General features: G+C 41.9%; 1 protein-coding gene across 1 annotated transcript in view; it reads right to left on the bottom strand.

Moving 5' to 3' along the window:
* MAP3K7 (mitogen-activated protein kinase kinase kinase 7) overlaps positions 1 to 12,769 on the bottom strand; it is a gene marked incomplete in the record, with an annotated part of 2,238,689 nt that overhangs the window by 816,601 nt on the left and 1,409,319 nt on the right. Inside the window, 1 exon segment of the mRNA XM_044067202.1 lies at positions 8,276 to 8,424. Within this exon segment, the coding sequence (XP_043923137.1) occupies positions 8,276 to 8,424 (149 nt within the window).

Below are 12,769 nucleotides of genomic sequence, written 5' to 3' on the forward strand. Positions count from 1 at the left end.
TTTAGTATGTTGAAATTCAGCATTGTAAGCTGCCGGTGAAATGAGAGTCAGTAATTTGAAAATTAGGTCATTTGGGTGTCGGTCAAATGAAAGTCAGTCAAATGAGTTTTAGGTCAAGTGAAGAAGATCTGTGTGTGTGTGTGTGTGTGTGTGTGTGTGTGTGTGTATGTATATATATATATATATATACACACATATACACACAGAGAGAGAGAGAGAGAGACATCCACACATTGTGTGTGCACATATATATATATATATATATATACACATACATACACACATACACACACACACACACACACACACACACATATACCTATTTACACACACACACACACACACACACACACACACGCACACACGCACACACGCACATGTATGGTTTCTCTGCATTTGGTCAATTTCTTCAAAAAATGCAAGGCATGTGGTTTAATGTCGATTGTACAGATAATCAAACCATGGAATGACAACGCTGTGTACTGCTGAAACAGGTAACAGGGGTTTGAGGGGTGTCAGGGTTAGGTATGAGCGAAGGATACGTTTTCTACGTTTGCGTGCGACTTTGTATGTTTTAAGTTTAGGGTCAGGGTTAGGTTAGGAGATAGATGTAGTACTGTTTGTTAATGTTTGTGTGTCCAAGAATGTCTTTCTGTTGTGGCATTGCTACGGGAAGCTTTTTAGGAAGGTAAAGTGTAGGGTTAAGGGTGAAGCCAGGGTCAGCACCCATTAATATGGTGGTCATCAGGTCTTGACATTGGTGGACTATACTCTCCAATAATTATCTTTTCCAAGGTTGTCTTTATATAGTACAGTTGTATACACTTACCATAAATGTAGATGTTCGAGTGTATTCACTGTTGCAGTCATTACATTTGGGTAATCTGCTGGCAGGTTGCCCTCAGTTGGCCTGAATTCCAAAGTCTTGGGTCCTGCGTCGGTTGCTGTCACTTCTTCCATGACGTCAGGTTGTCAGGGGTATAAAACAAGCAGCCAACGCCATTTTATTTAGTTTTTCTTACCCCAGATGTCAGCTGCCCCTAAATAGGTAGCAAAAATATATATATAAAAACTATATATACATGCATTAATACAAACTTTACCATCATCTACAAGCAAATACACCATATAGGTTGTAGAAGATAGAGAAGGAAAGATAAACTCCAGAATGAAAGGGGGATGGTGGGCAGGTAACCTGGACTGCAACAGTGAATACACTCAAACATCTACATTTATGGTAAGTGTACACAACTGTACTATGTTCTTCGTGTTTCACTGTTGCAGTCATTACATTTGGGTAGAATCCCAAAGCTATGGATGGGAGGATGGAGCTAAACAGCATTAAGAGCGGCTATAAGGCCCTGCAGAACTGCAGTGGCAAAGCCTGCCCTGGACTTAGAGTAGAGAGGCAAATGATAATGCTTTGCAAAGGTGTGAACAGAACTCCAAGTAGTAGCCTCTAGAATGTCTTTGGTTGGTACTCCACTGAGAAAGGCTGCTGAAGTAGCTGCAGCTCTGGTGGAATGAGACCTAATGCCCTTGGGCACAGGTTTGCCATGGTGTAAGTAGCAGAAACAAATGCAGTGGCTTATCCACTTTGAAATAGTCTGCTTTGAAATAGCCTTTCCTTCTGATCCTGCAGCATATGACACTAGTAATTGCTCAGTTTTTCTTAGAGCTTTAGCCCTGCTCAAGTAGAATCTTAGCTGTCTGTGTATGTCCAAGGAATGCAGAATTCTCTCCCCCTTGTTCTGCGGATTTGGATAAAAGGTTGGTAGATGAATAGTTTGGTTAAGAGCCACACTGGAAACCACCTTGGGCGTAAATGAAGGATTGGTCCTCAGAGACACACTGTCTGGGTAAAATATGACAAAAGGCTCCACAGCCATGAAGGCCTATAGCTCTGAGACTCTTCTTGCTGAAGTAATTGCTAGTAGCAGAGCTGTTTTCCATGATAAGAACTTTATATCAGCAGTAGCAGCTGGTTCAAATGGAAGCAGGGTGAGATTTTCCAACACATAACTGAGGTCCCATGCAGGTATTGCTGATCTTCTAGGAGGCCTTACATTTTTGGCTCCTCTAAGATACTGCTTTAATAAAGGATGAGAAAAGATTGGTGGCTCTGTATTGTAATGAGCCGAAATGGCAGAGGCATGGATTTTAATTGATGAGAAAGATAGGCCTTTGTCAAGCATCTCAGTCAAGTATTGTAATATCTGAGGAATATTTGGTTCTCCTGTATCAGTTCCTTGTGCTTGATTCCAAGCACAGAATCTCTTCCATTTGTCAGCATAAGATTTTCTAGTACTAGGCCTTCTGGCTTCCAAAATGACATCCATCACAGCTTTACTGAGAGATGTTGTTTGTATGCCTACATGATCAGCCATGCTGCCAAGTTCAGAGTCTGTAGTTTATTGCGCAGGATCCGATTGTTTTGCTGGGACAGTAGTTGTGGTCTTTGAGGCAAGGTCCAAGCTGGGTATTGAGGCAAGTTCCTTAGGATTGGGTAACAGTATTGGTGGGGCCAGTTCGGGGCAATTAGTATCATCTTTGGTTTCGCTTGTCTGACTTTTAGGAGGACCCTGGGAAGAAGAGGCAGAGGAGGAAAGGCGTAAACTGATAGGTTTTTCCAACTGAAGAACAGGGCGTCCACTTTCCATGCTTATCTGTGATAAGTCCTTGTGCAGAATCTTTTCGATTGATAATTTTGAGGAGAGGCAACTAGATCTATGTCTGGGCTCCCCCATTTCTCTGTTATCATGCTGAAGACCTGTGGATTTAGTTTCCACTCGTGAGGATCCATAAGGTTTCTGCTTAAATCGTCTGCCAGAGTATTTTGTTTTCCTGGCAGGAATTGAGCTTGAAGATGCATTCGGTAGGTCAAAGCTGTGTCCCACAGAGCCATGTCTAATCTGCAAAGGGGGTATGAGTGTGTGCCTCCTTGCTTGTTTATATGCCACATGACTGTGGTGTTGTCCGTCTTTATCAGTAGTTGTCCTGGATGAAGTAAGTCCTTGAAGGCTGTTAGGGCATTTTGAACAGCTAGCATCTCTTTCTGGTTGATATGTAGATGCATTTGTTTTGGTGTCCATATGCCCTGAATGCATCTTCCTGCCATGTGGGCCCCCCAGGCATAATCTGATGCGTCTGTTGTTAAGGTTTGGCTGGCAGGAGGTAGAGTGAATGGCCGTCCCATGTTTTGGTGACATGCCTTTGCCCACCATAGAAACTCCTGTTGCAGGCAGGGAATGAGAGGAATCACTGTTTCCAGACTGTGAGAATGTTGACTCCATAAACTTTTTAGATACCATTGAAGTTTCCTCATATGCAGCCTTGCATATGGAATCAGTAGGATGCAGGATGCCATGAAGCCCAAAGCCTGCAGAATTTGCCTTGCAGAAGACTGGGTTTTTGTTGCCATCAGTTTGAAGTAGTCAGTCGCCTTTGTTTGTCTGGTGTGAGGTAAGCCATCTGGGCAGTTTTATTCAAGCTTGCACCCAGGAATGTTATCTTTTGAGAGGGTACCAGTTGTGATTTATTTTCGTTTATTGTGTACCCTAGGCATGTTAGAAGCCTTTTCACAAATGCCAGGTGTCGAAGAAGAGTGTCCTTGTTCTCTGCTTGAATGAGACAGTCGTCCATGTAAGGATATACTTGTATACATCTTTATCTGCAAAATACAATTACTGGTGCCAGGCACTTTGTAAAAGACCCTGGGTGCAGTAGATAAGCCAAAGGGCAGTGCAGAGAATTGGCAATGCATTAAGCCAGCCTTGAATCGGAGCTATCTTCTGCACAATTGTCTTATTGGGACATGCAGGTATGCCTCTTTTAGGTCTAAAGTCACCAGCCAAGCATTCTTGCCCAGCATGGGCAGAAGCTGCTGCAAAGTCAGCATTTTGAATTTTGGAATGTCCAGGTATGTGTTCAAAATCGATAAATCCAGTATTGGCCGCCAAGCCTTGTCCTTTCTGTGTACCAAGAACAGTCTTGAGTAAAAACCTTGTCCTTTTTTCTGTTCTGGTACTGTCTCTGAATGGCCCCCATATCCATGAGGGTTGTAACCTGTTTCTGTGCCTCTGCCCATTGATTTTTTGGCAGATCTGGCCAACCATTTGCCATTGGCAGAGTGTGGAAATGGAATCTGTATCCCTGTGATACGATGTTTAGTACCCACTTGTCCTGGGTTATTAACTGCCAATTTTGAGCAAAAACTCTACTCCAGATTTGGAGGTGGAAGCGCCCCATTGCCTTGACCTGTATGAATCTTGCGCCTGGTATCTGGAACCCTTAGGGTGTCTGGATTTGACCCTTTGGGCTCTGTCTGACACAAGAAAGGACCAATTTTTTGTAGGCCAGTGTCTAATGAATCTTGGTGGCTGCACTTTCAAGAAGTCTTTAACAGTTTGCGTAGACTTAGCTTTGTCTTCCATTTTCTTTAAAACCTCTTCTGCCTTAATACCAAACAGAGAATCATGCTGTAAAGGGGCATCTAGCAATTTAGCTCTTACATGATCAGGCAAATTTTGTTCCTTTAACCAGGCATGTCTCCTAATCACAGATCCAGTAACTGCGGCCCTGCATTAGGCCTCTAAGGAATCAAAACCACATTGCAAAATATGCTTTCCAACTTGTTCAGCTGCATGCAATAATTCCTGCAATTCTTTATTTTCTGCACATTCTGAAATCATAATTTTCTGTTTCAGCAATCCCATAACATGTTGTTGGTACTTAAGCATATGAAATTTACAGTTTAAGGCCCTGATTGCCAAGGTTGCAGATGTATAAACCTTTTTCCCCATCTGTCCAGTGCCCTTGAATCTCAGTCAGAGGGGGTAGGATTTTTTGCTGTTGAAGCCTTAACTCTCTTTGGACCCTGTGAAACAGTTTCAGGGTCAGCAGCTGGGTTTCTAAATAAAAAATGATGTGAGTCAGGGACCCTGTAGTATCTGTCAGGCTTACTGGGAGCCGGAGGTAAGGAGTCAGGGGAAAGCTTGACTCTGAAAACACATCATCCACAGTGTCTAAAACGGGGAATGGCTAAAGGCCTGTGCTGAGGGAAAAGAAGGATGTCCCTGAGCCTCTTTTTTGATTCTGAGAAGTCTGGACTCTCCCAGTGTAAATACTCCCTCAAAGTATGCAAGGTTTCTCCAAATGAATAATCCTCAGGAGGAGATGCAGATGGACTAGGCTCCTCAGCATCAGAATCCTCACAGGGAGGTATAGATAATTCCTGATCAGAAGAGGAATCAGAAGAAATAGAAACCTGATCTGAAGATTCATAATCAGTGTCTTGCCTAGGCCTCTTATCTGAAGGGGTATAAGTACCCCTGATCAAGGTAATAAGGTCTTGAGCCATTTTGATCATCTATTTTTTTAGGCATAGAGGCCTGTGCACATGGCTCATGTGTTGGTTTTTTAGTTTTAGAAGTTGCTTTTGTCTTTGGTCTGGCAGATGTCGTCGGTTTGATATACAAATGTTGAGGTCTGAATACACTCTCAGAAGCCGGTGCCTGCTCAGCGGCTCCGGACCCATCCGAGGGAGATACATTCATCGGTCCAATACCTCGAGTATCTTGTGGCATGCCGGACTCCACATGGGTATCGTAGAGGCCTGCGACTCGAAGGTAGCGGGTATCAGGGGCTGCAAAAGCGCCTCATTGAGTAACAGCGACTGGCTTAGGCGAAGCTTTGTTGTCGGTTTTGGATCTCGACTGCCTTTCTCTGTCCTTTTCTTTGCGTTTTTTATGTACTCTGGTAGTCGGATTGCTATCCGATAACATTTCTGGGTAGTTAAATCTGTTTCCAAAATAATTTGATGCAAAAATATACAGACGCGTATTAGTGCATTGGTTAAATTTAGCACAAAACCGACAGCCAGGCACATTGTGATCAGGACCTAGGCAAGGAATACAGTATAAATGGAAATCCTTATGAGGTATTTGCTTCCCACAAGTAATACAATTATTAACTTTTTCTGACATTGGTAAAAAGCAAGAAAAAAGTTTCCCCAACGGGGTACTTAGCTTTAGTGAAGACTTCGGTTCTGAAACTCAAACTGGAATACTTCAGTAGTCGGCCAACCGGCACTTGTGAAATGCTTCTGCTTCGGGTACCGCGTGGCAAGAAAGACTAAAGAAAATGGCATTGGCTGCATGTTTTATACCCCTGACGTCATGGAAGAGGAGACAGCAACCGACGCAGAACCCAAGACTTTGTAATTCAGGCTGACTGAGGGCAACCTGCCAGCAGATTACCCAAATGTAATGACTGTAACAGTGAAACACGAAAAACATCCAGTCACAGCCACTGCAGATTCACCCACTGATGGCTAAGGCACAGAGAGAGCTCTACAGTGAAGGCAAGTGCTCTTTGGTAGTTTTTTCTTTTTAAGTGCAGTAGGAAAAGGGGCAACTTGACTGGTATTGGCAACCATGTCTTGGCCAAAAAAGACAGCATGTAGTCTGGGAAGAGCTGCTGGAAGGGACAGTCCTGAAGTATGCAGAGAAAAAAGCACTTATATGTTTATCCTTCCAAACAATCCCTAACACACAGTAAGTTTTAAAGCAATACACTAAAAATAAAGTCTCCAGAATAAAACAGTCAGGTGTAACAGCAGGAAAGAAAAGGAGGGGGGTTGTCACAAAGTGTACAAAAACACTACATAACATATTCACAAAAATAAAACCTTTTCCAGTCCGTATACAATGAAAAACAGCAAAAGCAGCATAAAAAAGCTGTTAAATATTTTGTTAAACAGTTTCCACTGTAGTAAAAAGCAAAATATTGTTTTCTGTGAAAGCAAAAAATAATAGATCCAGTCTTCTTAAAAAGTCAAAGATCAATTCTGTCAAAAAGTACATAAAAAAACTGTGGAAGAGTTTCCCCAACAGAAAAAAAAGCTAACCTTTAATCGTGTGAAGCCTAATAGTGCACTCTTGAGGGTGACAAACAAGTACTGAACTTGTCAGCACTCCAGCTACTGACTCCCTCCAAGGGCTCATGCATCAGCAGCCAGAGAACCAGTGTAAAGAGGAGCAGGGCATAACCCAATTAGCCCAACGCTACTGCAGCAGTAAGAATGATGAATATCAGTAATTAAACAAAGGAGGTGGTAAAGGCCATGATGGTGCAGCAGTTAGCGTTGTCACCTCACAGCAAGAGGTTCTCCGGTTTGATTCTTGGCTGGAGCACCTTCTGTGTGAAGTCTGCATGTTCACCTCGTGGTCGAGTAAATTTAAAGACATGCAGGTAGGTGTGAGCGTGTGTGCGCCTTCTTTGAAGGTTGGGCGCCGGGCTGGCAACTCGACACTGTAAAAATTCACTGCCAATCATTAGCAGACTGGAGTTCCACTGTGGCGATCCCTAACCTGGAAAAGCCGAAAGACAGCCAAAGGAGATGGTAAATTACCATTTTTGCAATCTGAATGGCATATATTTACTTTTTTTTTCTGCTGAGCCATGAGACACATACATTTTTGCATCTGTCATGCTACATGCCTGTATTACCCAAGCAGATGAAGTCTCCAAATGCAGGAATTTGCTAAAAGACATGTTAATACTTGGTCTGGTGGAGAAGGAAAAACACCAAAGACTCATCAAAAGAGTTCAGGTAGCTAGATCTGTGGTTCTCAATAAAATGTCTTGCAGCTAACTGCTACATGAAAAAAAAAACGAAAAGAGAATCTGATGCATGTCTCCTTACAACTGCTAGTGTAATCTGCTCCAAGTGAAAAGATATTATTCACTCATTCATTAACCAATTACCCACCTGATTCAGTAGTGGAGCCAGAACATATCTCAGTATTCATTCCGTACAAAGCAGATAAATATCCCAGAAACTATATTGGTCCACAGCATACATATACTCAGTTGTACACTGCATGCACACCTATGGCCATTTGGAGGATCACCAATTAATCTGCATCATGTTCTTGGGACAGAGAAGAAAACCAGAGTGCCTGCAAAAGTCCACACAGCTACAATAAGGACATGGGAGAATCCATGGATAATACATCCCAGTTAAGACCTGAACTGGAGAACCAAGTACTGCGAGGTAGCAACACTAACTGTTCTGCAACTGTGCCACCATACAGATGTTAAATTCATTTGTATACACACAAGCTCCTCATTCTTCTCCACATTCACAAATAATGGAATTAAGCAGGCTACCGACAGCAAAAAAACACCATAAGAATGTTAAAAATTAGATGAAATTTGGGTCAGGTAAAGGAGGCTGTGTACACATTCTAAATTTGTTTTCATATTCGCTTACTGGTTGTTTAGACTGGGATTTCAGTTGCTGAGCCAGTTTTGTTTCCAAACGTTTAATTGTGTCATTTGTTGTGGGCTGGAATTCTCCAGGTTCTACATTTGCATCACTTTTGTTACTTGTATTTGTGGAGGTAATATCCAGGAATGATCCTAGGAAAGAAAATATATAATGATCATAATAAGAAACAAAAATTCTTGAAACTGAAAAGATATATTTTCAGCTTATTGAAGTCGGCTTTAAATGTCATCTGATTCCAATTCTTCTTTTCATCTGAATAAAGTTATCATTGTCTAGTCCTGTTCAAGCATATTAAGTATTCAAGCTGCTACTAAAACAAAAAAAAAAAAACAATTATTTTTTTTCCAGTTTATGCAGGGATAAAATACTGCTGTGTCAGGTACTTACCAGAGAAGCAGATCTTTAAGGAGATGTCAACTTTGCAACATATCATGACACCTGGGTTTACCCACCTTCAGTTCCTATTCATCAAGCTGCACTCTGCTCAGCTGTCTGATTTTCTGTAAGAAGGCTAATGCTGGTTTCAAGTGTTACTAAGCAAGGACAGTCTATATCACATGCAGAAACAGCAGGCACATTAGCCTTGACTAAAGGATACGTCAAATTTAAATGAAACAGATGGCTTTTAGTCCAAGATACTTTGACTATGATGAGTCAAATGGGTCCAAACATTCTGATGCAGTCCAAGACAAAACTTGTATAACTTGGGTATGATTTTCTTATACTTAGTGCTCCAAATTCCTTTAGAACAACTACTTGGGTGAAAAGAGTCACTGTTAAGAATTAAAATGTTATCATCCAAGCTGAAAGGTTCAGTATCTTGTGACTGGAATAACACCTTACTCCAATACAGTGTTAATAAGAACTTGCTCAGCAGTTAACGACAATGGGGAGAGAGAGTTTAAGTTAATTAAGGAAAATACTCATGGTTGTCTTAGTCAAGAGTAAGCTATTTTGACAAGAATGGCTTAGTACTGCTTTACATTTAATGGCACATTCTGAATCAAAGAAAATAGTGAAAAGCACATAAGTGAAGTCAGAGTCGAGTGAAAGAGTATATAAGAACACTTACCCGAAGACCAGATGACAGAGACCACATCGCCGACAATGCAGACAAGTATAAGTAGTGCTGAACGGGATATATTCCCGTTTCTGCAATGTGGTACGATCTCGGAGTTGATATATTTAAGTAGGGGGTGGGGTGCAGGGTAGCTTGCCCCTCTGCTATAGACATGTTTTTTATTTGTTTTTGTATTTTATTGCGGAAACGGGAATAAATTCTGTTGCGTAGTAGTTACACTTACCTTTGTCGGTGATGTGGTCTCGGTGATTTGGTCATCGGGTAAGTGTTCTGTCATGGATCTGATATGGATTTGAAGATAAGCGTGTTGTGGAGTCTGACTGAAGGAGGAATTGAGCTCCAGGATTTTAAAATACAGTTGGAATAAAGAGCATGTCTTGCTTTGTTATGAGCTCTCTCTGGTCATCCCTAACTTGCCTACACCCAGACAAAAAAAAAAAAAAAAACCCAAAAAAAAAACAAAAAAAAAACAAAGCATGCCCTCAACTTGTGGAGGAGGGGGGCATAGCAAAGGAGTTTTCAGCAAAGTATATAAAAACAGGTGAAAGCATGTCCACATCAGCAACAAGAACGGATGCTACACTCTTCATAAAGGAAAAAAGATCAAATTTAGGAAACATACTCTAATTCTCACTGGATCATTAGAGGCCGTGCAGATTCTACACCAAATTACATAAATGATTTTAAGCAAAGATAGAGTCAGATGTAACTATAGTATCATGCTTCTAGATGCAGTTTCCTTTAAGTTATCTCACACACTAACATAAAAGACAGATGGTTAAAATTAAAAGCACATACTGAACGTTTGCCATAAAAGTCGGACCAAACGTGCATTTGGAGAGAAAAGCCATCAGGCAACCGCAATGGCCATTAATATAAGTCAGGACACAGCATGGTTCAAAGCACAGAAAAAGTAGCAAGGTGGATGGACAAAACAGCTTAGTGAGTTCACCATTACTGGGTATGAATCTATTAAAGAATTATGGTAGAAGTTCCTAATGTGCTGTGTGTCACAGCACCAATCACAGGGTTAAAGACCATTCAAACAAAGTGAGTAAGTTAACATAAGGGCAAAAGCAAACTATCTGAAAATACAAAAGCATGGAAAGTACAGTTGTGTAAATAATCTTACATTAACAGAAGATGTTCTAGCAGCTCATGGTTGAAGTAGCTATTTGGGTCTTACCAATGACGGGCCAGTTTTAAAAAAGTACAGTTGTGTACACTTACCATAAATGTAGATGTTTGAGTGTATTCACTGTTGCAGTCATTACATTTGGGTAATCTGCTGGCAGGTTGCCCTCAGTCGGCCTGAATAACAAAGTCTTGGGTCCTACGTCGGTTGTTGTCTCCTCTTCCATGATGTCAGGTCATCAGGGGTATAAAACATGCAGCCGGCACTATTTTAATCCGTTTTTATTGTCTCAGATGTCAGGTGCCCCCCAAATGGGGAGCAAAAAAAATTCATCTAAAAGCAAATACACCACAAAGGCTTTTGAGTATAGTGAAGGAAAGAAAAGGTAAAGAAAGGGGGCTGGTGGGTGGGTAATCCAGACTGCAACAGTGAATACACTCGAACATCTAGATTTATGGTAAGTGTACACAACTGTATTATGTTCTTCATGTTTCACTGTTGCAGTCATTACATTTGGGTAGAATCCCACAGCTATGGATGGGAGGATGGAACTAAACAGCATTAGGAGCAGCTATAAGGCCCTGCAGGACTGCAGTGGCAAAGCCTGCCCTGGATTTAGAAAAGAGAGGTAAATGGTAAAGCTTTGTGAACGTATGAACTGAGCTCCAAGTAGCAGCTTCTAGAATGTCTCTGGTAGGGACCCCTCTGAGAAAAGCTGCTGAAGTAGAGGCAGCCCTGGTGGAATGGAATCTGATTCCCTTGGGCACAGCTTTACCATGGTGCAAGTAGCAGAAATGAATGCAATCGCTTATCCATTTAGAAATAGTCTGCTTTGATACAGCCTTCCCCTCTGATCCTGCAGCAAATGCCACCAGTAGTTGCTCAGACTTTCTTAGAGATTTTGTCCTGTTTAAGTAGAATCTTTGTTGTCTGTGTACATCCAATGAATGAAGAATCCGCTCCCCCTTGTTCTGTGGATTTGGGAAGAAAGTTGGCAGGTGAATAGTCTGGTTAAGAGCCACACTGGATACCACCTTAGGCATAAAAGAAGGATTGGTCCTGAGGGCCACCATGTCCGGGTAAAAAAAAATGAAAGGCTCCACTGCCATGAGAGCCTGTAGTTCTGAAACCCTTCTAGCTGAAGTGACTGCCAAAAAAAAGGCTGTCTTCCAAGAAAGAAATTTTATATCCGCAGTAGCTGCTGGTTCAAAAGGAGGTAGGGTGAGTTTTTCCAACGCAAAATTGAGGTCCCATGCAGGAGAAGGCGCTCTCCTGGGAGGCCTTAAATTTTTTGCCCCTCTGAGGTACTGTTTTAGCAGGGGATGAGAAAAGAGGGGAGGCTCTGGGTTGTAATGAGCCGAGATGGCAGAGGCATAAATTTTTACTGCAGAAAAAGATAGGTCCTTGTGAAGCATCTCAGTTAAGCATTGCAAAATATGAGGAATATTGGGCTTTGCTGTGTCTATTCCTTGCGCTTGGTTCCAAGCACAGAATCTCTTCCATTTATCAGCATAAGATTTTCTAGTACTAGGCTTTCTGGCCTCCAAAATGACATCCATCACAGGTTTATTGACAGATGTGGTTGGTGAAATTAGTTGATTAGGCATGCTGCAAGATTCAGAGTTTGGAGCTGAGTGTGCAGAATTTGATAGTACTGCTGAGACAATACGTGAGGTATTTGAGGCAAGTACACGGAGGAAGGTGTGACATATTCCTTAGAAGCGGGTACCAGTGTTGGCGAGGCCAGTCCGGAGCAATTAGAATCATTTTTGGTTTTTCCTGTCTGACTTTTAGTAATACCTTGGAGAGTAGAGGCAGAGGGAGAAAGGCATATACTGCAAGGTTTTCCAGCTGAAGTATAAAGCATCCACTTTCCATGCTTTTTTATGATGAGTTCTTGTGCAGAATTTGTCCAACTGATAGTTTTGGGGAGAGGCACATATATCTATGTCTGGGCTCCCCCATTTTGGTGTTAACATGCTGAAGATTTGTGGATCCAGTTTCCATTCCTGCGGGTCCATAAGATTTCTGCTTAGGTTGTCTACCAGAGTATTTTGCTTTCCTGGCAGGAATTGAGCTTGAAGACGTATTTGGTAAGTCAAGGCTGTGTTCCACAAGGCCATGGCTAGTCTGCAAATGGGGTAGGAGTGGGTACCCCCCTGCTTGTTTAAGTACCACATAACTGTGGTGTTGTCCGTCTTTATCAGTAGTTGTCCTGGATGAAGAAAGTCCTTGACGGCTGTCAGAGCATTCTGAACAG

Source organism: Protopterus annectens, chromosome 1.part0, assembly GCF_019279795.1.
Source record: "Protopterus annectens isolate FY-2018-M chromosome 1.part0, PAN1.0, whole genome shotgun sequence".
Classification (NCBI taxonomy): domain Eukaryota; kingdom Metazoa; phylum Chordata; order Ceratodontiformes; family Protopteridae; genus Protopterus; species Protopterus annectens.